Source organism: Oxyura jamaicensis, chromosome W (genome assembly GCF_011077185.1).
Source record: "Oxyura jamaicensis isolate SHBP4307 breed ruddy duck chromosome W, BPBGC_Ojam_1.0, whole genome shotgun sequence".
NCBI classification, from domain to species: Eukaryota; Metazoa; Chordata; class Aves; order Anseriformes; family Anatidae; genus Oxyura; species Oxyura jamaicensis.
Window position 1 is genome coordinate 261,438 of NC_048925.1, and position 23,782 is coordinate 285,219.

Below are 23,782 nucleotides of genomic sequence, written 5' to 3' on the forward strand. Positions count from 1 at the left end.
GAGAGCGGTTGTGGTGTTCAACTGCCTAGCACGGTAAAACCACCACAAGTACTAACAAAGTTATTCTGCCACTGGTCCTTTGAGGTTTCATGTTTCAACCTACAATTTTAGGATATAAGAGAAAGGATAAACTTCCTCTTTGAAGAACCATACATCACTTTTTTTTTGGTTTGTTTTTGGCTTTGTTCAGATAGTTGATATAATGGTATGGACTGCTGCTTGAGATCACAGAAACATAAAATTGTAGGGGTTGGAAGGGACCTCGAGATCATTGGGTCCCACCCCCCTGCCAAAGCAGCTTCCCTAGAGCAGGTTGCCCAGGTAGATGTCCAGACGTGTCTTGAATATCTCTAGAGACGGAGACTCCACAACCTCCCTGGGCAGCCTGTTCCAGTGCTCCCTCACCATGAAGAAGTTCTTTCGCATGTTGGTGAGGAACTTCCTGGGTTCCATTTTGTAGCCATTGCCCCTTGTCTTGTCCCCACAAACCACTGAAAAGAGGTTGGCCAAATCCCTTTGTCTCCCACACTTAAGGTATTGATAAACATTAATAAGATTCCCCTCTCAGTCTTCTTTTCTCAAGGCTGAACAGACCCAGCTCTCAGCCTTTCCTCATAGGGGAGACGCTTCAGGCCCCGTATCATCTTTGTGGCCCTCCACTGGACTCTTTCCAGGAGATCCCTGTCTTGTTTTGTATCGGGGAGCCCAGAGATCTTTTATTGGAGAAGAGAAACAAGTGAGCACTGGTATATTTGGGTTTGCAGAGGGAAGTTTCTAGTCTGTCTCCATTTAAAAGTCTTGGACAGTAGAGGTTATACTTCTGATATTGTTGTGGTTCTTCATTTCATTGGTCCTAGAATTCAAGACTCTTTGAATTTTGTTTTAAATAATGATGAACTTTCCTTTCAGCCGTCTTTGAATCCAGAATATGAGAGGGAACCAAACCAGAATAAGTCTTTAGCTGCAGGTGTGTGGGGTGAGTATTTTTGATGTTCTTAAATATAAAAATATAGTACAGATTTGAAGTTGTTTTATTAGAAACATAATTTATTTTAGAATATTACAAAGATACAGATGGAAACTGAGGAAACTTCCTCAGTACTGTTACAATGTGAGTATCGCTTTGTAAGAGCTTTTATTGAATGCCTCTAATGCTTCTATTTGAATATCAGTCTGGTCTGTAGATACAACCACAGCTAGGGTTCTTGTTCCAGAACAAGTATGCATCTGTTTGTAAAGATGTCAAGAATTTATCTACGAAGAGGAAATGTCACAAAGGTGGGTCACCTAAACTAGTGATGTGATTGCTAGTTGAAGACTTCATGAAAGAATACTTGTGACTGATTAGAATAATTAAAGAGCTGGGAGAAAAACCTAGGAGGGCTGGAAAGAGCAGGTTAGCTTACAAAGCCTTAAGGTCTCTTCCTGGAAGCAAATTTCTTGAGCTGATCTGTGTGTTGATGAATTACTTATAACAAAACCAACCCTGAGAGTGGGCATTGAACTGAACTGTAGTCTGGGATAACTTTCTCATCTCCACCTGATTAGTACTGTAAAATGATAGCCATATTTTTCTTGAAAGTGGGCTTTTGATACTGAATTGTTCACTAAGAATGTGACAATAAGGATTCCCCGAGCCTTCTCTTCTCCAGACTAAACAACCCCACTTTCCTCAGCCACTCCTCATAAGTCCTATGTTCCAGACCCTTCACCATCTTTGTAGTCCTTCTCTAGATGTTCTCCAGGGCCTCGTTGTCCTTCTTGTAGTGAGGGGCCCAAAAAAAATCATAGTACTCGAGGTACGGCCTCATCAGAGTAGAGTACAAGGGGACGATCACTTCCCTGGTCCTGCTGGCTACAGTAATCCTGATACAAGCCAGGATGCCATTGGCCTTCTTGGCTACCTGGGCACGCTGCTGGCTCATGTTCAGGTGAGCATTGATCAATACCCCCCAGATCCTTTTCATCTGCACAGCTTTCCAGCCATTCTGCCTCAAGCCTGTAGTGCTGCATGGGGTTGTTGTGACTGAAGTGCAGGACCCGTCACTTAGCCATGTTGAACCTCATCCCACTGGCCTCTGCCCATCAACCCAACCTGTCTGGGTCCCTCTGCAGGGCCTTCCTACCCTCCGGCAGATTGGCACTTCCCCCCAACTTGGTGCCCTCTGCAAACTTACTGAAGGTGCGCTCATCCAAATCATCAATAAAGATATTAAAGAGGATGGGCCCCAACACTGACCCCTGGGGAATAATCCAGCTGGTGACCGGTCACCAGCTGGATTTCACTCCATTCACCACCACTCTCTGGGCCCGGCTGTCCAGCTGGTTTTTAACCCAGCAAAGAGTGTACCTGTCCAAGCCATGGGCTGCCAGCTTCTCCAGGAGAATACTGTGGGAGACCATGTCAAAGGCCTTGCTGAAGTCTAGGTAGACTACATCAACAGCCTTTCCCTCATCCACCAGGCGGGTCACCTTTTCATAGAAGGAGATGAGGTTGATCAGGCAGGACTTGCCTTTCATGAACCCCTGCTGACTGGGCCTGTTTCCCTGGTTGTCCCGCATATGCTGTGTGATTGCATTCAAGATGACCTGCTCCATCACCTTTCCTGGCACCAAGGTCAGGCTGACAGGCCTGTAGCTCCCCAGGTCCTCCTTATGACCCTTCTTATAGAGGGGTGTCACATTAGTGAGTCTCCAGTTGCAGAATCACAGAATTGTAGGGGTTGTAAGGGACCTGAAGAGATCATTGGGTCCAACCCCCCTGCCGAAGCAGCTTCCCTAGAGCAGGTTGCCCAGGTAGGCATCCAGAGGGGCCTTGAATATCTTGAGAGAAGGAGACTCCACAACCTTCCTGGGCAGCCTGTTCCAGTGCTCTGTCACCCTGACTGTGAAGAAGTTCTTTCACTTGTTGGTGCGGAACTTCCTGTGACCCATTTTGTGGCCATTGCCCCTTGTCCTGTCCCTACAAACCACTGAAAAGAGGTTGGCCAAATCCCTTTGTCTCCCACACTTAAGGTATTGATAAACATTAATAAGATCCCCCTCTCAGTCTTCTTATCTCCAGGCTGAACAGACCCAGGTCTCTCAGCCTTTCCTCATAGGGAAGATGCTTCAGGCCCCATATCATCTTTGTGGCCCTCTGCTGGACTCTTTCCAGGAGATCCCTGTCCTTTTTTGTACTGGGGAGCCCAGAACTGGACACAGTATTCCAGGTGAGGCCTGACCAGGGCAGAGTAGAGGGGGAGGATCACCTCCCTTGACCTGCTGGCCGTACTTCTTTTAACGCACGCCAGGATCCCATTGGCCTTCTTGGCCACCAGGGCACGCTGCTGGCTCATGGTCAACTTGTCATCCACCAGGACCCCCAGGTCCTTCTCCGCAGAGCTCCTCTCCAGCAGGTCATCCCCCAGCCTGTACTGATGCATGCAGTTGTTCCTTCCCAGGTGCAAGACTACACTTGCTTTTGTTAAACCTCATTTGGTTTCTTCCCGCCCAGGTCTCTCTGAATGGCAGCACAGCCTTCTGGTGTGTCAGCCACTCCTCCCAGCTTTGTATCATCAGTGTACTTGCTGAGGGTGGATACTGTTCCCTCATTAAGGTCATCAGTGAAGTTATTGAACAAGACCAGACCCAGCGCTGACCCCTGGAGAACACCGCTAGTCACAGGGGCATCCAGGACCTCTCCAGATGACCATGACTGCTGATAGATGATGGAAAGCAGCCCAGCAGTCACATCTGCCAACTCCCTCAGCACCCTTGGGTGGATCCCATCTGGCCCCATGGACCTGTGACAGTCCCTGTGGAGCAGCAGGTCTCTGTTTCCACCGGAAGTGTGGGGGGTTTCTTTTGCTCCCTGTCTCAGACTTCCGGGTCGGGAGGCTGAGTACTCTGAGGATAAGTGGTCTGGCTAGTGAAGACAGATGTAAAGAAGGCAATAAGAACCTCAGCCTTTTCCTTATCCTCAGTAGTCATGTTCCCCCTGCGTCCAGTAAAAGATGGAGATTCTCCTTGGTCCTTCTCTTGCCTTTAATATATTTGTAAAAACATTTTTTTTGTTTTCCTTAACCAGTGGCCAGGTTGAGCTCATGCTGGGCTTTAGCTTTTCAGATCTTCTCTCTGCATATGCTGGCAACTTCCTTGTATTCTTCCTCTTCCTGAGATGCCTGTCTCTTCTTTCACCAAGCATAAACTCTCTTTTTCTCCCAGATACTCAGCAAAAGTTCCCTCTTCAGCCTTGCTGGTCTTCTGTACCGGCTCATCTTACAGCATACGAGAACAGCCTGCTCCTGTACCTTTAAGACTTCCTTTTTGAGGAGTGTCCAGCCTTCCTCAACCCCTCTGCCCTTCAGGACTGACTCCCAAGGGACCTTCCCCACCACTGTCCTGAACAGTCTGCCCTCCGGAAGTCCAAAGTAGCAGTTTTACTGCCTTGACCCCCCTCCTGACTTCACCAAGAATAGAGAACTCTACCATTTTGTGGTCACTCTGTTTAAGACAACTCCCGACCACCACATTTCCTACCAGTCCTTCTCTGTTCATGACTAGCAGGTCTAGTGGGGGACCCCCCAGTAGGTTCACTAACCAGCTGAGTCAGGAAGTTGTCTTCCACACACTCAAGAAACCTCCTTGATGGTTTCCTCTGGGCTGTGTTGTATTTCCAGCATATGTACAGGAAGTTAAAATCCCCCGTGAGAGTGAGTGCTGGTGACTTCATGACTTCCACCAGCTGCTTGTAGAGTGCCTCAGAATGAGGGCCAATTTAAATAACATGAAAGCTACTATTTAAACTGTTACTAGTACTGAGATCTGAATCTTGTTGCTCATTTTAAGTGGTAATTTGTCGGAATGGGAGTGACACATGATGTGGCTGTTACACTTCCCAGGATATCTAATTCCTGTGGCTCTAGGGACACTCACAGCAAGCATGTTCAAAAAGGCTCTGTTGCAGAAGCAAACAATAAGCAAAAGGCAAACTGCCCCATCACATTTGCCCAGGTAACCCACATATTTTCCCTAGGCTCAACGTGATGGAGGGCCATCATTATCGGGATTACTATCCCCAGAATCAGGATTCTTATCATCTTGGTTGCTGGACTGACCCTGATGATCCAGTACAGGCTTCACCGCTTGGCTAGGCACCCACACCGGTCTGTGACCTGTGGAAACACACATATGACCTTGACCATTAAAGATAACCGGAACAGGCCCTTCCCAGATCCCAGTGGCCAGATCTCTATATATCACTTTAAATTGGGGTAGGGTCGTTGTTGTATCAAACTTGAGATTCTGGTGATGTATCATCACTGGTGGTTCTTCTCGATCACCCATCAGGCACAGATAATTCAAGGTAAACAGTGCTCGGTACAGTCTTCTTTGTGCCTCAGTCTCTACTCCCTTTTGCTTGTTCAGATAGTCTTATAAGACTTGATGAGTACGCTCTATGAGTCCTTGCCCTGTTGGTGAGTGTGGAATCCCTGCCATGTGTTTGACGCCCCATTTTAACATAAATGTCCTGACTTTCTGACTAATATTTGCAGGCCCATTATCTGTCTTAATCTGCTCAGGGACTCCTAACACTGCGAAGCAAGCAAGTAGATGTTTACACACGATGTGCTTTTTCACCCAGCAATGCAGTCGCCCATATCATTTTTGAAAAGGTGTCAACTGTTACATGTACATATTTCAGCCTACCAAATTCTGGGACATGTGTGACATCCATTTGCCACAACTCTAGTGCCTTTAACCCTTTTGGGTTAACTCCTTGTCCTGTTCCTGGCCCATGGTTCCCACGTTTTGGACAGGCCTGAACTATAGATCGAGCTTCATTTTCTGTCAACTCAGATTGCCTCCTTAGGCCTTTGGCATTCTGGTGGAAGGTATCATGACTTTGTCTAGCCTGTTGAAATTTGTCTGTCGGGGGTGCGTGGCACACTGGACTGACTAGGCTGTCAGCCAACTGATTACCTTGCCCCAAACCGATATTCCACTGATGACTTCGCACAGGTATAATGCAACTGGTCTTAGTTTGCTGCGAGAGCGTGGACCTTAATTGGATGAATAGCTTCCCTAGTCGAGGGTTAGTTGTCTCCCTAAGCAGGGCATCTTCTAGGTACGGCACTATTCCAGCGACATATTAGTAATGTCACAACATTCAAACATTATTATGCCAGTTATTTAAGACCCAAACCACCTCAGTCAGCTCTAATGTTTGTAGAGAGTCTTGAGCTTGTCCTTCTATAACATGCTTGCACCACTGACCCTTTTCTTGCCAGATGCAGGCTGCCCGCCGCAAGCGCTTTCCTGCATCTGTATACACCATAAGGCCATCGACCAAAGGGTTCTTTTGAACCTTAGTTTTCTCTATCCATTGATTACGTTTCAGAACCTGCCATAGCCTTCCCTTTGGCTGCTGCGAGTGCACTTTACCCCCGTAACTCCACAAAGCTTCCTGTATGGGGGTTGCATTCCACAGCCACCACTCTAGATCGACTGCGTTAACAGGTATACTAATATCATCGGGCTCTTGTCCACTCATTTCTACAATTCTTGCTCTGCCTCTCCTTATCAACTCTCCCACTGCTTCTGACCCTGTTTCAATACTAGTTTTTGGTTGTACACTTAGAAATACCCACTCTAAAATTCTAAATACATCCCCATCCCCATCACATTTGTCAATGTCACAGATAGGGAAGGAGGAAGATGGTCCCCCCTTTTTGTTTTGCCATTGGCAGATGACCGCATAAGGTGAGTCCTCAGCATTGCACAATAATAGAGAGATAGGCAGTTCCGAGATGCGTCGACCTGTCCACGCCTCTTGTAGCTTCCGTATAATTCGTTGCAACGCAGCCTGTTGTGCTGCAGACAGAGTAATCGCATCAGCTGGATGGCATCCTTGCAGAAGCACAGTCAGAGGCGCAATGTCCGTATTGGAGATACCAACACAATTGCGCACCCATTGGATGTCCCCTAACAACGTTTGAACATCAGTCAATGTCCATATTTTGGTTTCTAACTCTCTTCTGCAGGCGAATCTTTGCATCTGCTATGGACCACCCAAGGTATTTCCATGGGGCTGTGTGTTGCACTTTTTCAGGGGCAATTACAAGTCCTTTCTTAGATAGAGTGTCAGCTAACTGTTTCAAAGAGTCCTCTGTAAACAGCTCTTGCTGACAGCAGAGAATGTCGTCCATATAATGGTAAATTAGTGTATTAGGCCATTGTTTCCTGAGAGGCTGCAACGCCCAATCCACGTATAATTGACACAAGGCAGGTGAGTTTTTCATGCCTTGTGGCAAGACTACCCATTCATAGCGATCGGCAGGTGCCGCTTTATTAATCGCGGGTACGGAGAAGGCAAATCTCTGTGTATCTTGGGGATGCAAAGGGATAGTAAAGAAACAGTCCTTTAGGTCCACAATAAGTATGTGCCATGCATCGGGCAACATAGCCGGAGAAGGCATTCCAAGCTGCAGAGCTCCCATAGATTGCATCTGCTCATTTACCCGTCGTAGATCATGCAGGAGGTGCCATTTCCCTCCCTTTTTCGGGATTACAAAAATAGGAGTATTCCATGGACTAACAGAGGGTTTAATGTGTCCGGCCGCAAGCTGTTCGGACACCTTTTGTTTTGCTATCTGCAGTCGCTCCTCTGTCATGGGCCACTGGTCAACCCACAGGCTCATCGGTGATCCATATTAACGGTGGGTTGGGCGACTGCTCCCCAGTGCCCATTATTAAAAAGGGTTCGTAGTCAGGACGGCTCCAATCTGACTAAGGACATCTCAGCCAATCAAGGCTTCCAACGTCCTGGGCAGTGACATCACGTATACCTTAAGATTCACTAGTTGTCCCTCCGGGAATCGTAGTTGGACCAGATATCGGCTCATATAAGGAGTGGAATGTCCTCTGACCCTTGCTATCAATGAGGTTGGCAATTCCACAGGCCAACGCGCTGGCCACATGGACTTACTTATAATGGTGACATCAGCTCCGGTGTCTAGCATGGCGACAATCTGTTTTGACAGATTACCTTGGGAGATAATGAGACTCATCGTGGGTCTTTGCTCCATTTGTGTAGTAAAACACACTGCAGGTCCAGTGGATCCAAAGCTCAGGTCCCCACAATATATTGCTGGCTCATGTAGGTACACTGTGGGGTTGTCGAAGGCAAGTATTTGGGCTATTCGGCTGCCCTTTGGGTTAAACAGAGGTGGACAGACAGTGTAAGCCATAATATATATGCGCCCAGTGTATTCGGCATCAATAACGCCAAGGAGTATAATTAACCCTTTGACTCCAGCGGAGGAGCGGCTTAAAAGAAGCCCTCCCACCTTACTGTCCTGATATACCAAGGGTCCTACGGCATTGCTGGGAATTATTTTAACATTGGTATCAGTGAGTGTGACATCTACTGTGGTCTCCACATCAATTCCGAGGCTCCCTTTGGTTGCTGGCTCATGTTGTTCCAGAAAACCTGGCCTTCGCCTGGAGAGGTGATTTGCTGTGCACGAGAGGTGATTTGTGTCTGCATGCAGCCCCTCTGCGCGCTCTTCCTCCAGTTGCCCGTACAGGTTTTTGTTGCGTGTGTATTCTTTTGGCAGTTCTCACACCACACAGTGCTACGGCAATTGTTTTTGGCGTGCCCAACCTCTCCACACCTAAAGCAATTCCCTCGGAAAGGTTGCCCTGTGGGTCGAGGCCGTTGGCGTTGAACAACAGCTGCCAAGGGCTGAATGATTTCACGAACAGCTCCTTGTATGGCTGCAGCAACTGTATTGCTGTGTTTTTGAGCCTCAGCTCTCTCTACCCTCAACAACATTTCTTCCACCCTAGCCCCTTTTGGCAGACTAGCTAAGATCTGCTTTGTGGCTTTGTTGGCGTTGTCAAAAGCCAATATTTTAAACATTTGTTGTTTATTTTCATCACCTAAGTCAGGGTGATTCATCACGGCTTCCCACAGTCTATCAATAAAGTTTGAATATTTTTCGGTGGCTCCTTGCATCACCATCCCAAATGAGGGAACTGAGGAACCAGGCAAACTAAGGGAAGCGTCTAGTGCAAGTTGTGCGGAACGTTGTAACATGATGGCAGGGAAGGTCAATTGTACCTCCAAGCTAGAAAAGTGTCCCTCCCCCAGGAGCATGTCTGCAGTTACCCCATATAACGGGTCACCCATCTGCTGCCTCCCAACATCTTGGGCGGCTCATTGCGCCCACGAGGATCCCCATAACAGAAATTGGGTTGGCATAAGCAATAGTCTCATTAGGTTCCGACAGTCATAGGGATACATCAAATTGGCAGAAAATATCCACCTGACAATTTGTCGAGTAGCTTCAGATTTTACTCCATAATTTGAAATGGTGGTTCACGCTTGTTGCAAAATTTTCCAATCATGCGGCTTCCACTTTGCCGCATCGTTCTCGTGTACCACAGGACAAGCTATTCTAGCGGTTGCACTCCATTGTCCTTCCAGGATAGCATCCCTTATGACCCCACTCCATCGCGTGGGTCTAACTGGCGTTGGTGGGCCAGCAGGGAGAAGGAGGAGTGGTTTCCTTTTTGCTCAACAGGGAAGGATCAGCTACTGACACCTTCCCTTTTAACCGCAGGTCCAGATCCCCAAGGCGCTGCAAGACATCTTGTAACAACTTTCCCGTATTTTTGGGGGGAGGTTCTATATGGTCATCGCTAGGTGGAGTTGCCGGAGCAGAGGAGTCAGTCGAGCGCGGCAAGGGCAGGCACAGAGGCAGGGCCGAGGGCGGGGGTCGGCACGCCTCTCCTCCCTCGCCTGTGGGTGGTGCAGGACATCCCCCCGGGCGTCCTGGGGTGTTGCTTCCGCAAGCGGCTCAGATCTATACTTTGACCTGGCCCTGCCAACTTCCGCCTTTTCAGCGCTCGATGGTGGGTCCGGCAGGACTCCTGCATAATGTGGGGGCGGCCCCTTACCCGGCCCTTCACCTTCAATGCGCGATAGGAGTTTGGGGACCGTTGAGCATGGAACCCCGGTCATTCCTTTAACCTCAGGGAGCCCAAAGATACGTGCAAGAGTCCCGGGTTTTCTTTCAGAGTCCCCAGATTTTATAGGGGCCATCCCCGGGATTAGCATTTGAGCAGCGGCACAGGCTACTTCCCTTTCTGCCTTCATGGTTTTTAACGTCTCTAATACTGTATGCCACATCTCGTGGACAGTTTTCACCTCCTTTTCATTTTTTGAATCTCGCGTTATAGTCTTTTCCCACATGGTATTCCCAAATTCTTGCCATTCCGTAACAGAGAACAGCAGGGTCGTCTCTCTAAAATGTCCCCATCATTGTCCCAGCTTGATCGATTTGAACAGTTGCTTTCCCGTTGTCTCGCTACCTCTCTTAGAGAGTATTCCAGCGAGCAACAATGCAGCAGCTTCTACCTCCATGGCTGCGCTTTTCTCTGGGAGGCGAGGTCCGTGTCTGCCCTGACTATGCACACAAGCAGCACTCCTCCCAGCCGTTTAGTTTCCCATTCCCCTCCTCTTGCTGCTTACCACAGTCTCGGAGAACTCAGTCGAGTTGGACTATCTGGCGAGTAACCATCCTCTGCTACCAGATGTCGGAATGGGAGTGACCCGGAGTAATGACGCAACCTCGATGCGAGTATAATTGTTCTCCTTTATTGCAAGTTCTAACAAAGAATATGTAGGCTACTAACTACAACATGTGCCAACAACGACTTATGATTGGTCTAGCTTCTCTGTACATGTGTCTCTAGCACTAATATGATTGGTACGATGGTGTTGTTCACGCGGAGTGATGTCGTCTCTCCTCCTACATATAGTTCCGCATATTCCAGTTGTAACATCACTCAAGGTTATCAGCTCTGGGCCTACATTATCTTCACGGTCCTTCACAACCTGAGTTGCTCATTGCAATTAAATCATGCCCCTTCTCACTTAACCATGAGTCCACAGTACTTTAATTTGTTGACTCTTATTCTCATACTTCCCCAGCATGTTGAGCAGTGGGTGGCCTATGTCTAGTTTTACAGAATCACTAAGAACTTTTGCAGTAGTCTAAAAAATTGGACTACTTTCCATTCTTATGTATTTAGTAGCTTTAATGTGAAAGTCAAATATTTAACTTTCAATACAAGTGTAACAATAGCTAATTTTATTTCTATAGCAAATTGAGTGTTTTATCATGTTTGAAGTACTCTGGCTGCTGCATGATGTGGCTCAGGTTGATCTGATTCTTGATTCCAGGTTATTTAGGTATTGCTTCACAAGCAAGGGAAAGAAACAGTTCTGTTAGTTAAATAGGTTCGGTAAACTACAGTGCAGTGGCTTGTTACAGCTTACAGTGTGATATCTTTATTATAGCTTGGCTATTGCAAATCTCATTTTGTAGTTGAAAAACAGAAATTAAGGCTCTTTATTCCCTATCAAAGGAAATGCAGTGTTCAAGAATGTTGCCGTTCCCTTTAAATGCTTGCTTTAAAAAAAGGATACTTTTAGATTACATTTTATCTTGTGTACCTGGGATGAGAGCATGCTTGTATTATGAAAATTTATTTCATAACTTTGTACTTATTTTTCATTTAACTTTATCACAAGTGTAACATTTACCTGCTAAACAAAACTAAAGTAATTTATGCTTTTAAGGTAGTTTTCTTTTTTAAATGTAGGATGTGGTGACCCTGACCATGAATTAGAAACACTTGCAGGGAGAGAAGATAATCTTGGAAAAGTTGGTTGATGCAAGATTGTAGTGCATGTGCAAAAATAGTTTTTCCCACTTTTTGGAAATTTTAAACTATTTTTAATAGCTGCTCTTGAAAACTGTCAAATGTCAGTTATTTAGTGCATATGACAGCTGAATGTATGTTTCTAATTAGTGCTGTCTTGAACCTGGAAAAGGTGTAGGGTTCAGATGTTCTGTTATAGACATGTTAAGCATAGAGATAGAAATGTGTCATTGCCATGATCTGGAATAGTATGCATCACTTCTGATAAGAAGTGATGTTTATAAAGGACTTTATGGAACATTGACTCTAAAGTGAGCTGTTAATTATTATGAGTAATAATTCTTCAGTAACCTTAAAAGGAAATATGAAAGCCGTAATATCTTTTGAAGATAACTATTAACAACTAATAGCATTTGGAGTTTATATTTGCAAACAAGAGCTGTATAGCTAGTTCTTTGACTAAAGAATATCTTTCTGAAATTAAATTCCTGCAGTGCCAAGTGAAATATCTTACAAGCAGTGGTTGTAGAAAGTGGAACAGAACCTTTTTTTATCCAGTTTTGAACAGTGTGTTATTTGTGAAACCTAACTGTGGACTAAGTTTTTGCTTTATGCCTGTTTGTTCTGGTCCATATGTCTGTCCAGTAACCTATGAAGTAGAAACTTAAGACTATATACATATGCACACATTTTCCTTTTTTCCAGAGTATCCTTTGAATCCTAAATCTAGATCTCCAAGAATGCTGGTTATTAAAAAGGGCAGTACAAAAGAACTGCAAATATCTGGATTCCCTCTAGTAGGAAGTCTTCATTCACAGCTAGTAAAAAATGGAACTGGCACAAGTGTTTATAAAGGATTAGTCCCTAAACCTGCCACTCCACCCGCAAAGGTGAGTTTTGGATACTGGTGGCATGAATAACAAGCTGGGGTGGGAGTGGGGGGAGCACTAATACTGAATGTGCTCATTTCACCCCTGAGAATTCTGTTCCTAGATGTGGTTTAACCTGTTTGGCAGCTAAACACCACACAGCCGTTCACTCACTCTCCCCCCTCCCTCTCTGGGATGGGGGAGAGAAACGAGAAAACTGAAGCCTGTGGGTTGAGATAAAGACAGTTTATTAATACAGGGAAATAATAATAATAATAATGATAATAGTACTACTACTACTAATGTGTACAAAGCAAGTGATGCACAATGCAATTGCTCACCATCTGCTGATGGATGCCCAGCCTATCCCTGATCAGCCAGCCCCCCCACCCCGGCTAGCCACCCCTATATATTGTTTAGCATGACGTCAGATGGTATGGAATACCCCTTTGGCCAGTTTGGGTCAGCTGTCCTGGGTCTGTCCCCTCCCAGCTCCTGCTGCACCCCCAGCCTGCCCGCTGGCAGGACAGAGCGAGAAGCTGAAAAGTCCTTGGCTTAGTGTAAGCACTGCTCTGCAGCAATTAAAACATCAGCATGTTATCAGCACTCTTCTCATCCTAATCCAAAACACAGCACCCTACCAGCTACTAGGAGGAAAATTACCTCTGTCCTAACTGAAACCAGGACACTAGAGTATGCTTTCAAGTCTTGCATACTTCAAGTGCCACATGCCCCAAAGTTGACTGGAAACACCTTCTCATTTTTCTTTTTAAATTATACTATAACTGAAACTTCCTTTATTTCTTATTTGCCTTTTTTTTGAGAAGTGCAAGAAGCATTCAAGTGAGAGTGAAAGGATGTTTTTAATTTATGGAATAGTAATGCTTTTTCTGTATATGTTTTTAACAGAAAAAAGAGATACCAAGTTGAGAGCTATAGTTGGCATAAAAACACCTTCAGAATTTATTCCAATTATTGATATAGACGATGTTGCAACCTCTGAGTGCCATTTTGGTCCCTCTCCATATGCAACTTTCCATGTTCATCTTTTTTTGTTTCAGGGATTTTTCATGTGCTCCTAAGAGCACCTGATAGAGCTGTTTATAACTACAGAACTAGTATTGAAAACATTAGTATTGAAAACATTATCATAGAATCTTAGAATACACTGAATTGGAGGGGACCCACAAGGATCATAGAGTCCAACTCCTGGCTCCATACAGTACCACCCCAGAATGAAACCATATGTCTGAGACCATTGTCCAAATGTCCAAGTTCAAATTTCCTTCTTGAACTTGGCAGGCTTGGTTCCCCTCTAGACCCTTCACCATCTTTGTAGCCCTCCTTTGGACATTCACTTGCATTTTTATGTCTGTCTTATATTGTGGTGCCCAAAACTGCACACAGTACTCGAGGTGAGGCTGCACCAGTGCAGAGTAGAGTGGGACAGTTACTTCTCTGGACTGGCTAGCAATGTTGTGCTTGAACTCCAGGGTACAGTTAACCCTTCTGGCTGCCAGGGCACACTGTTGACTCATTCACTTGCCATTGACCAAAACCCCCACTTTTCTTTCTGTGGGGCTGCTCTCCAGCTTTTTATCCCCCAGTCGTTCCACATATCCAGGGCTGCCCTATCCCAGGTGTGGAATCTGACACTTGCTCTTTTTAAAATTCTATTGGTTGGTGATTGCCCAGCCATCTAATTTGTCAAGATCTCTCTGCAAGGCCTCTCTGCCCTTGAGGGAGTCAACAGCTCCTCCCAATGTAGTGTTGTCTGCAAACTTGTGTAGTATGCATTGGAGTCCTATGTCCATGTTATTTATGAAAACATTAAAGAGAACTGGCCCCAAAATGGAACTCTGGGGGAACCCCACCAGTGACTGGCTGCCAGCCTGATGTATTCCCATTTACTATAACTCTTTTATAATTATTTTCAGCTGTTAAAGACTCATATTTTAATTCTTAATACATCACATATGATGATCTTAATTGTTCTTAAATTTAGCTCTTTATATAAAAAGTGTTAGCTATTTATGAAAGGATTAATTGCTCATAAACAGTTGGTCCTACAGAAAGCAGGTGTTTGGACTAAATTATGGTTGTTATGATTTGCTTTTCCTTAATCAGTTTTCTAAAGATGCCTGAAAATAATTCTATTGTAGTTGATGATTCTTTAATTTTTGTTTTGACTATGCAGTGGAAAAGCCAAGCAAAAGAAAATAAAACAGGGATTTTATTTCCTCATGAATCTGGATATGGTATTGGCAATTTCAGTCCTTTCAAATCAAACACCAAGGCAATTCCTGTATCACAGAATTCAGTGAAAGAGGTAAAATAACGCTTGTAGTTCTAATCAAATATATCAATTTTTTGATTTGTTTGGTTAGATAAGTAGATCAATAAAACTTGTGGAGAATTGTATTTAATAAGTTTGTTTTCTAGAAGTTAATGTGAGACAGGGTAATGTGAAAGGTACCTCACTGCCTTTTAAGTACTACTGCATAATTTGCTTTGTAGGCTTGATTTAGAGTAAAAAATGGTGCACTAGTATGTATAACTTGGTAGGTTTAAAATTTAAAAACTGCTAATATACTTCAGAAGGTCAACTCTTTTTAGCAGTGCTCCATAAACCTGCATCTCTATTTAGGTGCAAGAACCATATATACTGGAATATGGATATCTTTACTCTGCTTTTGACTGTGGATATACATGCAACCCAAAACTACAGGTTCCTGAAAGGCCTTTTGTCTTTCATTTAGAAAAATTTCAACAACTGTGCTTCTAAGTCTTTTTTTTTTTTTTTTCCTCACCCCCTACATTAGTGTAATGAGTCAAATTCTTCATCCTCTGTTGACAAAGTTGGTCAGCCTCGTTTAACAAAGTTGACAAGAATGCGGACTGATAAGAAGAGTGAATTTTTGAAAGCATTGAAACAGAGAATGGAAGAACACAAAGATGAAAATCATGCTGAGCAAGAGAAGGTAATGTTCATCATATGTGTTGTAGATCCAGCAATTGAATCTATGTTGGTTGAGCCTTTGTAAGAGTATATTTAAGAAAGGGAAAAAAACTGCTGTGCAACAGCTTCTGGGAGAGAGAGGAGTGAGGTTTCAGGCTGAATGTAACCTATGTTTTATTTGGCTATAACCAGACTGTTAAGGCATGATCTCGCATCTCTAAATGTAGGAAAGGAATTACCTTTTGAACTGTAAAAAGTTGCTCCAAGTACAACTTTCTCCAGTGCTTCTCAGTAATTTATTTTTCTTTCTGCAGAATGTGTTCATATATGTTAATAACTCAGGCAAATCTTGTATTCAGCAACAATAAAAAGAATGAAGAAGCTTAGTACACTAAACTAATCTTTCTGGAGGGCAGTGTTTTGCAACTTCTCTGTTATCCTTTCTTGTGGTTTAACCTGGCCAGCAGCTAAGCACCAGGTAGCCAATTGCTCACCATCCCCCTTCCCTCTCTGGGATGGGGGAGAAAAATGGGAAAGTGAAGCCTGTGAGCTGAGATAAAGACAGTTTATTAGGACAGGAAAAAAAAGGAAAATAATAATAGTACTACTACTACTAATGTGTATAAAGCAAGTGATGCACAATGCAATTGCTCACCATCTGCTGATGGATGCCCAGCCTATCCCTGAGCAGCCGGCACCCCCACCCCAGCTAGCCACCCCTATATATTGTTCAACATGACGTCAGATTGTATGGAATACCCCTTTGGTCAGTTTGGGTCAGCTGCCTTGGGTCTGCCCCCTCCCAGCTCCTGCTGCACCCCCAGCCTGCCCGCTGGCAGGACAGAGCGAGAAGCTGAAAAGTCCTTGGCTTAGTGTAAAGCACTGCTCTGCAGCAATTAAAACATCGGCATGTTATCAGCACTCTTCTCATGCTAATCCAAAACATAGCACCCTACCAGCTACTAGGAGGAAAATTACCTCTGTCCTAGCTGAATCCAGGACATATATCCACCCCTTATTCCATACCATTTATGTTGTGCTCAGGTTACACCCCTTCCACTACATTCCAATTAATCACCACTTTCTTCTATGGTATATAGAATGTCCACTGAGTTTGCATAGTCGGTGACTGACTTCGGGCTCCATCTGTCACAGCAGTCTTTCAGGGCAGAAGAGATGGTGTGTGATGCTGGATCATCACACGTTGAAGCTTCTTCTCGTTCCATCACATCTGTATGCTTGTCGAATTCTATCAAAATTCATTCATTATTATCTGCCTGGCTGTTACGGTGATACCATTAATAGGACATTGACATATAGCAATCATGATAGCGATGACATACACTGTTATATAATAACTAAAATAATACAACTCAACTCATGGGCTATTTTCACCCAGGATTAAATCCCCTTGAGGTACACACTGGACCTCCCCATTCTTTTGCATTACCCACCAAGTGTATCCAGGTCCTTGAGCAAAAGCAATCCCATGAATGAGTTTGCCTTCTTCTGAGGCAGGAGTAGCCCAGACTGTTTTACCCAGCATGTTTCTTACATGCACTAGAGGGACTTGGTCTCCTTCTACAGTGCGTAACAGGTTTGATTGGGCAGGTCCAGCTCAGTTGGCAGATCCCCTAGTATTGACTAACCAGGTGGCCTTTGCGAAATGTGCATCCCAATTTTTGAATGTCCCAGCACCCATTGCTTTCAGTGTAGTCTTTAACATTGTATCACTCAACTTTCCCGGAGGCTGGTGCGTGATAGGGGATTTGATACACCCACTCAATACCATGTTGCCATAGGACTTGCTTTTCAAGGCCCAGGATAGTGTTCTGGGCGGTGGCATGGGACACAGGATACATTTCCAGCCACCCGGTGGTGGTTTCCACCATTGTAAGTACGTGGCGCTTGCAGTTGCGTGTTTCAGGGAGTGTGATGTAATCAATCTGCCAGGCCTCTCCATATTTATATTTCAGCCATCGTCCTCCATAACAAAGAGGCTTTGACCGTTGGCTTGCTTGATTGCAGCACATGTTTCACAATCATGAATAACCTGTGCTACAGTGTCCATGGTCAGGTCCACCCCTCGATCACGAGCCCATCTTGATGATGTATTTCTTCCTTGATGACCTGAGGTGTGATGGGCTCATCAAGCTATAAATAATTCACCCTTATGGTGCCAGTCCAGTTCCATCTGAGCCACTTTAGTCTTAGCAGCCTGATCCACCTGCTGGTTGTTTTGATGTTCTTCAGTAGCCTGATTTTTGGGCCCATGAGCATCTACATGGCGTACCTTTACAACCAGGTTCTCCACCCGGGCAACAATATCTTGCCACAATGCAGCAGCCCAATGGGTTTGCCTTTGTGCTGCCAGTTGTTCTGTTTCCATTGCTGTAACCACCCCCAAAGGGCATTTGCTACCATCCATAAATCACTGACTCAGTTCACCTTCTCCCTCAGCAGCTTCTGCAACTTCTCACGTAGGACTCAATAAAGCAGCCTTCCATCTCCGATGGAAGCATCTCCGATGCTTTCCCACAATACGACAGGACCCATCAGTGAACAGGGCCTATTTCTTCTAATTTTCTGGTAGCTTGTTGTACAGTGGGGCTTCTTCAGCACGGACCACCTCCTCCTCCGGTGATATCCCAAAATATTTGCCTTCTGGCGAGTCCGCAATCACTTCTAAGATCCCTGGGAGACTGGGGTTTCCTATTTGAGCCCAATGAGTAATCAGAGCTGAGTAATAAGAGTAAAATACTTATTCTATGTAGCATTGGTTGAATGATGTGTAGAGGGGAGCCTTCCTTTGAACATCCAGCCTATTACCGGCAGTCAGGGTGCCGGGAGGAGCTGTGCTTCAGTACCGACCACTTCCGAAGCAGATCAAACTCCTTCATATGCCGCCAATATCTCCTTTTCGGTTGGAGTGTAGCGGGCCTCAGACCCTCTGTATCCCCGACTCCAAAACCCTAGGGGTCAACCTTGCGTTTCCTGCCAGAGGCTCCAGGTGGTGCCATTCTCCCCGGCTGCGGTGTAGAGTACATTCTTTACATCTGGTCCCGTTCGGACAGGCCCAAGGGCTACTGCATGAACTATTTCCTGCTTAATTTGTTCAAAGCTTGTCGTTGCTCGGGGCACCATTCGAAATCATTCTTCTTCTGGGTAACTTGGTAGAGCGGGTTTACAGTCAGACTGTAATTTGGAATGTGCATTCTCCAAAACCCCACGACACCTAGGAAAGTTTGTGTTTCTCTTTTGCTAGTTGGTGGAGATATAGCTGTTATTTTGTTGATCGCATCCATTGGGATTTGACGACGTCCATCTTGCCATTTTATTCCTAAAAACTGGATCTCTCATGCAGGTCCTTTAACTTTATTTTGGTTTTATGGCAAAACCGTCCTTCAGAAGAATTTGGACTATTTTCTTCCCTTTCTCAAAAACTTCCTCTGCTGTGTCACCCCACACAATGATGTCATCGATGTACTGCAGGTGTTCAGGAGCTTCCCCCTGCTCCAGCGCAGACTGGATCAGTCCATGGCAAATGGTAGGGCTGTGTTTCCACCCCTGGGGCAGCCGATTCCAGGTGTATTGGACACCCCTCCAAGTGAAAGCAAACTGTGGCCTACACTCTGCTGCTAGAGGGATGGAGAAAAATGCATTAGCGATATCAATTGTGGCATACCACTTGGCTGCCTCTGACTCCAGTTCGTACTGGAGTTCTAGCATGTCCGGCACTGCAGCACTCAGTGGTGGCATGACTTTGTTCAGGCCACGATAGTGTACTATTAGTCTGCACTTACCATTAGACTTTCTCATTGGCTATATGGGACTATTAAAAGGTGAATGAGTCTTGCTGATCACTCCTTGGTTCCCCAGCTGACGAATTAACTTATGGATGGGAATCAGGGAGTCTTGGTTGGTGCGATATTGCCGCCGGTGCACAGTTGTGGTAGCAATTGGCACCTGCTGTTCTTCGACCCTCAGCAGCCCCACAACAGAAGGGTCTTCCGAGAGAGTCTTCCGAGAACTGTTTAATGCCCTCTGTCTCTAAGGCAGCTATGCCAAAAGCCCACCAGAACCCTTTTGGGTCCTTGAAATATCCTTTCCTGAGGTAGTCTATGCTAAGGATGCACGGAGCATCCGTGCCAGTCACAATGCGGTGCTTTTGCCATTCATTCCCAGTTAGACTCACTTCAGCCTCCAATACAGTTAACTGCTGGGATCCCCCTGTCACTCCATAAATACTGATGGGTTCTGGCCCTTTATAGCTTGATGACATTACAGTACCCTGTGCACCGGTGTCTACTAAAGCCTTATACTTCTGTGCGTCTGACGTGCCAGGCCACTGAATCCACACAGAGCAATAAACTCGATTGTCCCTTTCTTCTCCCTGGCTGGAGGCAGGGCCCCTCTATTCCTGGTCAGAATCTTAATTTCTGTGTCTGGAGGACTGCCTGCTGGAAGTTGGAGCAACAAGTTTTTCATAGAATCCCTTTTTCCTGATTGTTTTTCCCTTCAACTCACCTAACCGTGCCTCTAGGGCCGACGTAGATTTTCCATCCCATTTTCTCATGTCCTCTCCATGGTCACGTAGGTAAAACCACAGGGTGTGTACCCACTACATAGTCTTCCTTGCACAGAAGGACACTTGACCCTGATAGCTGAGACACTGGTTTGTACAGGTGACGAGGAAGGTGAATTCTCTTTTAGTTGGTGGAACTCTTCAGAAAGTTTCTCCACAGCCGAGACACAGGACTGTAGGGAAGAGGAGAGACTTTCTTCCTACTGCCGGAGTTGTTTAGCCAATTCATCACTGTGGGTTACTCATGGCTGTTAATGCCAATGGGCTGATGTATGATGATGGAGCACTCCGTACAAACTTCCGCCACATGTGTCGTGTACACTTGACTTCGTCTGGATCCTTGGATATTTGTTTGTTGTATAGGTCCCTATAAATCACCTCCCGCATGGCTAATTCCCTCAGGTACTGGATTCCCTTCTCCATAGTGGTCCACTTGCCTGGTAGACATACAGGTTCTTCCTTGAAGGGATACCTTTCCTTCACAGCTGACAGGAGATGCCTCCAGAGGCTGTAAGATCATGCTCCATCTCCAATTGCTTTGTCAATGCCTGCATCTCTAGCAAGGGATCCCAGCCTCCTGGCTTCCGTGCCCTTTAATTCCAAACTATTGGCTCCGGTGTCCCATCACCAGAACAGCCAGGTGACAAGCTGCTCACCTATACAGTGACAAAAATCTTTTCTCACATCTCGTAGCTCACCCTGGTATAGGTTTCGGGTAGTTACTGTTGTTTTTTTGACATTTTCATCTTCATCCTCTTATTCCTCTGATGGCCCAGCCTCGTCTTCTCCAGACCTAGTCTTAGTAGGAGTTTCTCTGCCTTCTAAAGGATCTGACTCTCTAAGCCATTTTTTCATCTTGGTTACAGGTGCAACTTGCACTGCTACAGTTTGTTTCCGTGACCCAGCCCCAGGACCCGCCACATGGGTTGGACTGAAGGCAGGGCCCGCTACAAGGGTTGGAATAAACTCTGGGCCTGTCACAGGGGTTGGAACAACCACTGCGCCCATCACAGGAGCTGGAATGACCGCCGGGCCCGTCACAGGGGCTGGAGCGGTGTGGTGGTTTTATTCGGGTGGGCGGCCGAGTAAACGACAACCGCTCTCTCACCCCCCCCACCTCAAAGAGGGGCGGGGAGAAAATACAAGGAAAAAGGCTCAAGGGTTGAGATAAGGACAGGGAGATCGTACAGTAATTATTGTGACAGGCAAAACAGACTCAGCATAGGGAGATAGTAAGATTTATTGCTAATTACTAACAAGCTAGAGAAGTGAGAAATAAAGGAAAGAAACCAAAAGGACCTTCCCCCCCATCCACCCTCTTCCACCTCCTCCCCCCGAGCGGCAGGACAGAGCGAGAAGCTGAAAAGACCTTGGCTTAGCGTAAGCACTGCTCTGCAACAATTAAAACATCAGTGTGTTATCAACATTAGTCTCATCCTGAATCCTAAACATAGCACCCTACCAGCTACTAGGAGGAAAATTAACTCTATGCTAGTTGAAACCAGGACATCCTTCAAAGCAGTTAATGGAAAAACTTTGTTCTTTTTCTCAAATTGTTTCCTTTCTAATTGGAGGGCTTAGATACCCAGAAGTTCTCTATTCTTATTTTTGTCATAGGAGCAATATTTTGATTTATGCATATATAAAGAAACTGCTTCTACTTTGAAATTGAGAACTTGAAGGTCTGTACTGTATGATTCAAGAATCTAGAATCCTTCTATGATGATGCTGTATATAATATTATGTCAGATTTCTTTCATTCTGGATCAGTTCATGCAGTGCCTGGCTGACACGTTGAGAATATTTGTCTGTACTACCTGCCACCAAAGAGGTACAAGCATAGTTACCTTATGTAGTATGTGTGAAGGTAAATAATGTGTTATTCAGGATGAGGTGATTACACATCTATGAGTGGTTTAAAATATATATATATATATATTTAAAAAGTGATCTTGAAGGGTTACTCAGAGATGAAAAAAAAAAACAACAAAAAACAACAGTGCCACTGTGTATTGCTTGTAAGACTAACTTTTCTGAACCTGTTTCTATTTCAGGAAAAATAAAATTTGCTGTAATGGGACTGTACAACTTAACTGTATGTGTGTGTTGGGTTTACGTGGCAAGGACTTGGTATCAGGGAGCTGCAGGGGTGGCCTCTGTGAGAAGAGTCCAGAAGCTGCCCCATATTAGAGAAGAGCACGTTCCAGCCAGCTCCAAAAAGGACCCGCCGCTGGCCAGAGCCAAGCCAATAAACGATGTTAGTTTATTGCCTCTATAAGGACATGTTTAAGAAAGGGGAAAAAAATACTGCTGTGCAACAGCAGCTGGGATAGCAAGGAGTGAGAAACAGCCCTGCAGACACCAAGGTCAGTGAAGAAGGAGAGGGAGGAGGTGCTCCAGGCACTGGAGCAGAAGTTCCCCTATGGCCTGTGGAGAGGCCCATGGTGAAGCAGGTTGTAAGGAAAGGCTGAGGACACTTGGGTTGTCTAGTTTGGAGAACAGAAGGCTAAGAAGTGACCCCATTGCTTTCTACAACTTCTTGAGAAGGGGAAGTGGAGGGAGGTCTCGTTGTAGACAGCTGATTTTCAGATGCAGTGTATTTTGGAGGGGAAAAAAGTCATAATATCGTTGGACAGATGTACGTAACACATAGATTGGAGTATTTCTTTTCAATTGCATGTATTTAGTTCCCTGCCATTGCTGTTTCACTAACTGGTGTCAAAAGATGTTCAGGTGTAACAAATCATGTAACTGTGATAGTTGTCCAGCTTCCAACATTAATTTAAATGATCATCAGTAGAAGATGCACTGTGTAACTGAGTGGTTAAGTAGATAACTTCACATCAGTCTTTTATAATGTGATGATGTTGATATTTTTTAAGGCCTGCAGTGACAGACTTCACCTCTGAAATAATGATGCAAATTGTGATCAGCTTCTGAATCATGCTTGGAGGAAGGTTTTTTGCCTAATACACTAAAATTCTTTAATATTTTTATGAATTTTCTTTGATAATCTAAGATGCATTTTCCAGGTTAATAATTTAACAGCTGAACATATGTTTACTGGGATACCTCTTAAGAATTTATTGCTAAGCATGCTAAAATTTCTGGAAGCAGATAACACTGAATGGAAGGGGAAAGATAATGATGGTCTCAATCCTGGACTCAAAACTATTTCTTACAAGTGCAGAACTGGCTGAGTGATTGCCTCCTGCTATGGGTAATGCTGTTATATGCCAAGTCTGGGGCTTTTGTTGTCAAAAGAGTGCTAGCTAGATAATCATACTCTTCTTTGTTTTTACAGTTGCTAAGACTTCTGAGGCAGCTTGGCTAATTGCTGAATAAAAATTAAAAGTTGCCAAATGAGTAGAATAAACATTTTAGATTTATGGGATTAAAGAACTTCTAATATTTGAGTGAACCTGAACAGTCTGCTTTCTAAATAAGCTTTCTTCCTAGTTCTTATATCATGGCTAGTAAGTTACAATTGCTGTTACAACAGCCTGGGAATTTTGCAGCATTTGTAGAGATTTACTTGAGTGGAATTTACTTTAAACTCTGTAATGTATAATTGCTTTAACAGGATGACTCCTTTAACTTGCATAACAGCACTAGTCCTTGTCATGAGAGATATATAAATCAAAACTTCGAAAA

The 23,782-nt window shown here is 44.9% G+C and overlaps 1 protein-coding gene across 1 annotated transcript; it reads left to right on the top strand.

Annotated features, from left to right (window-relative positions):
• The first annotated feature begins 834 nt into the window (after positions 1-834).
• LOC118155645 (vasculin-like) lies at positions 835-22,408 on the top strand. The gene is made up of 5 exons (XM_035309033.1): positions 835-976; positions 12,421-12,605; positions 14,773-14,913; positions 15,407-15,565; positions 22,183-22,408. The coding sequence occupies exons 2-5, from the start codon at positions 12,456-12,458 to the stop codon at positions 22,189-22,191; spliced, it is 459 nt and encodes a 152-aa protein (XP_035164924.1). The 5' UTR covers positions 835-976; positions 12,421-12,455; the 3' UTR covers positions 22,192-22,408.
• The last annotated feature ends 1,374 nt before the right edge of the window (positions 22,409-23,782 follow it).

What these genes read in the sequence shown, in the direction of transcription:
- LOC118155645 (XM_035309033.1), top strand. Translation starts at nt 12,456, where the DNA reads ATGCTGGTTATTAAAAAGGGCAGTACAAAAGAACTGCAAATATCTGGA. An exon ending in CTGCCACTCCACCCGCAAAG is followed by an intron (nt 12,606 to 14,772) that starts GTGAGTTTTGGA and finishes ATTTTTGTTTTG; the next exon opens with ACTATGCAGTGGAAAAGCCA. An exon ending in CACAGAATTCAGTGAAAGAG is followed by an intron (nt 14,914 to 15,406) that starts GTAAAATAACGC and finishes CCCCTACATTAG; the next exon opens with TGTAATGAGTCAAATTCTTC.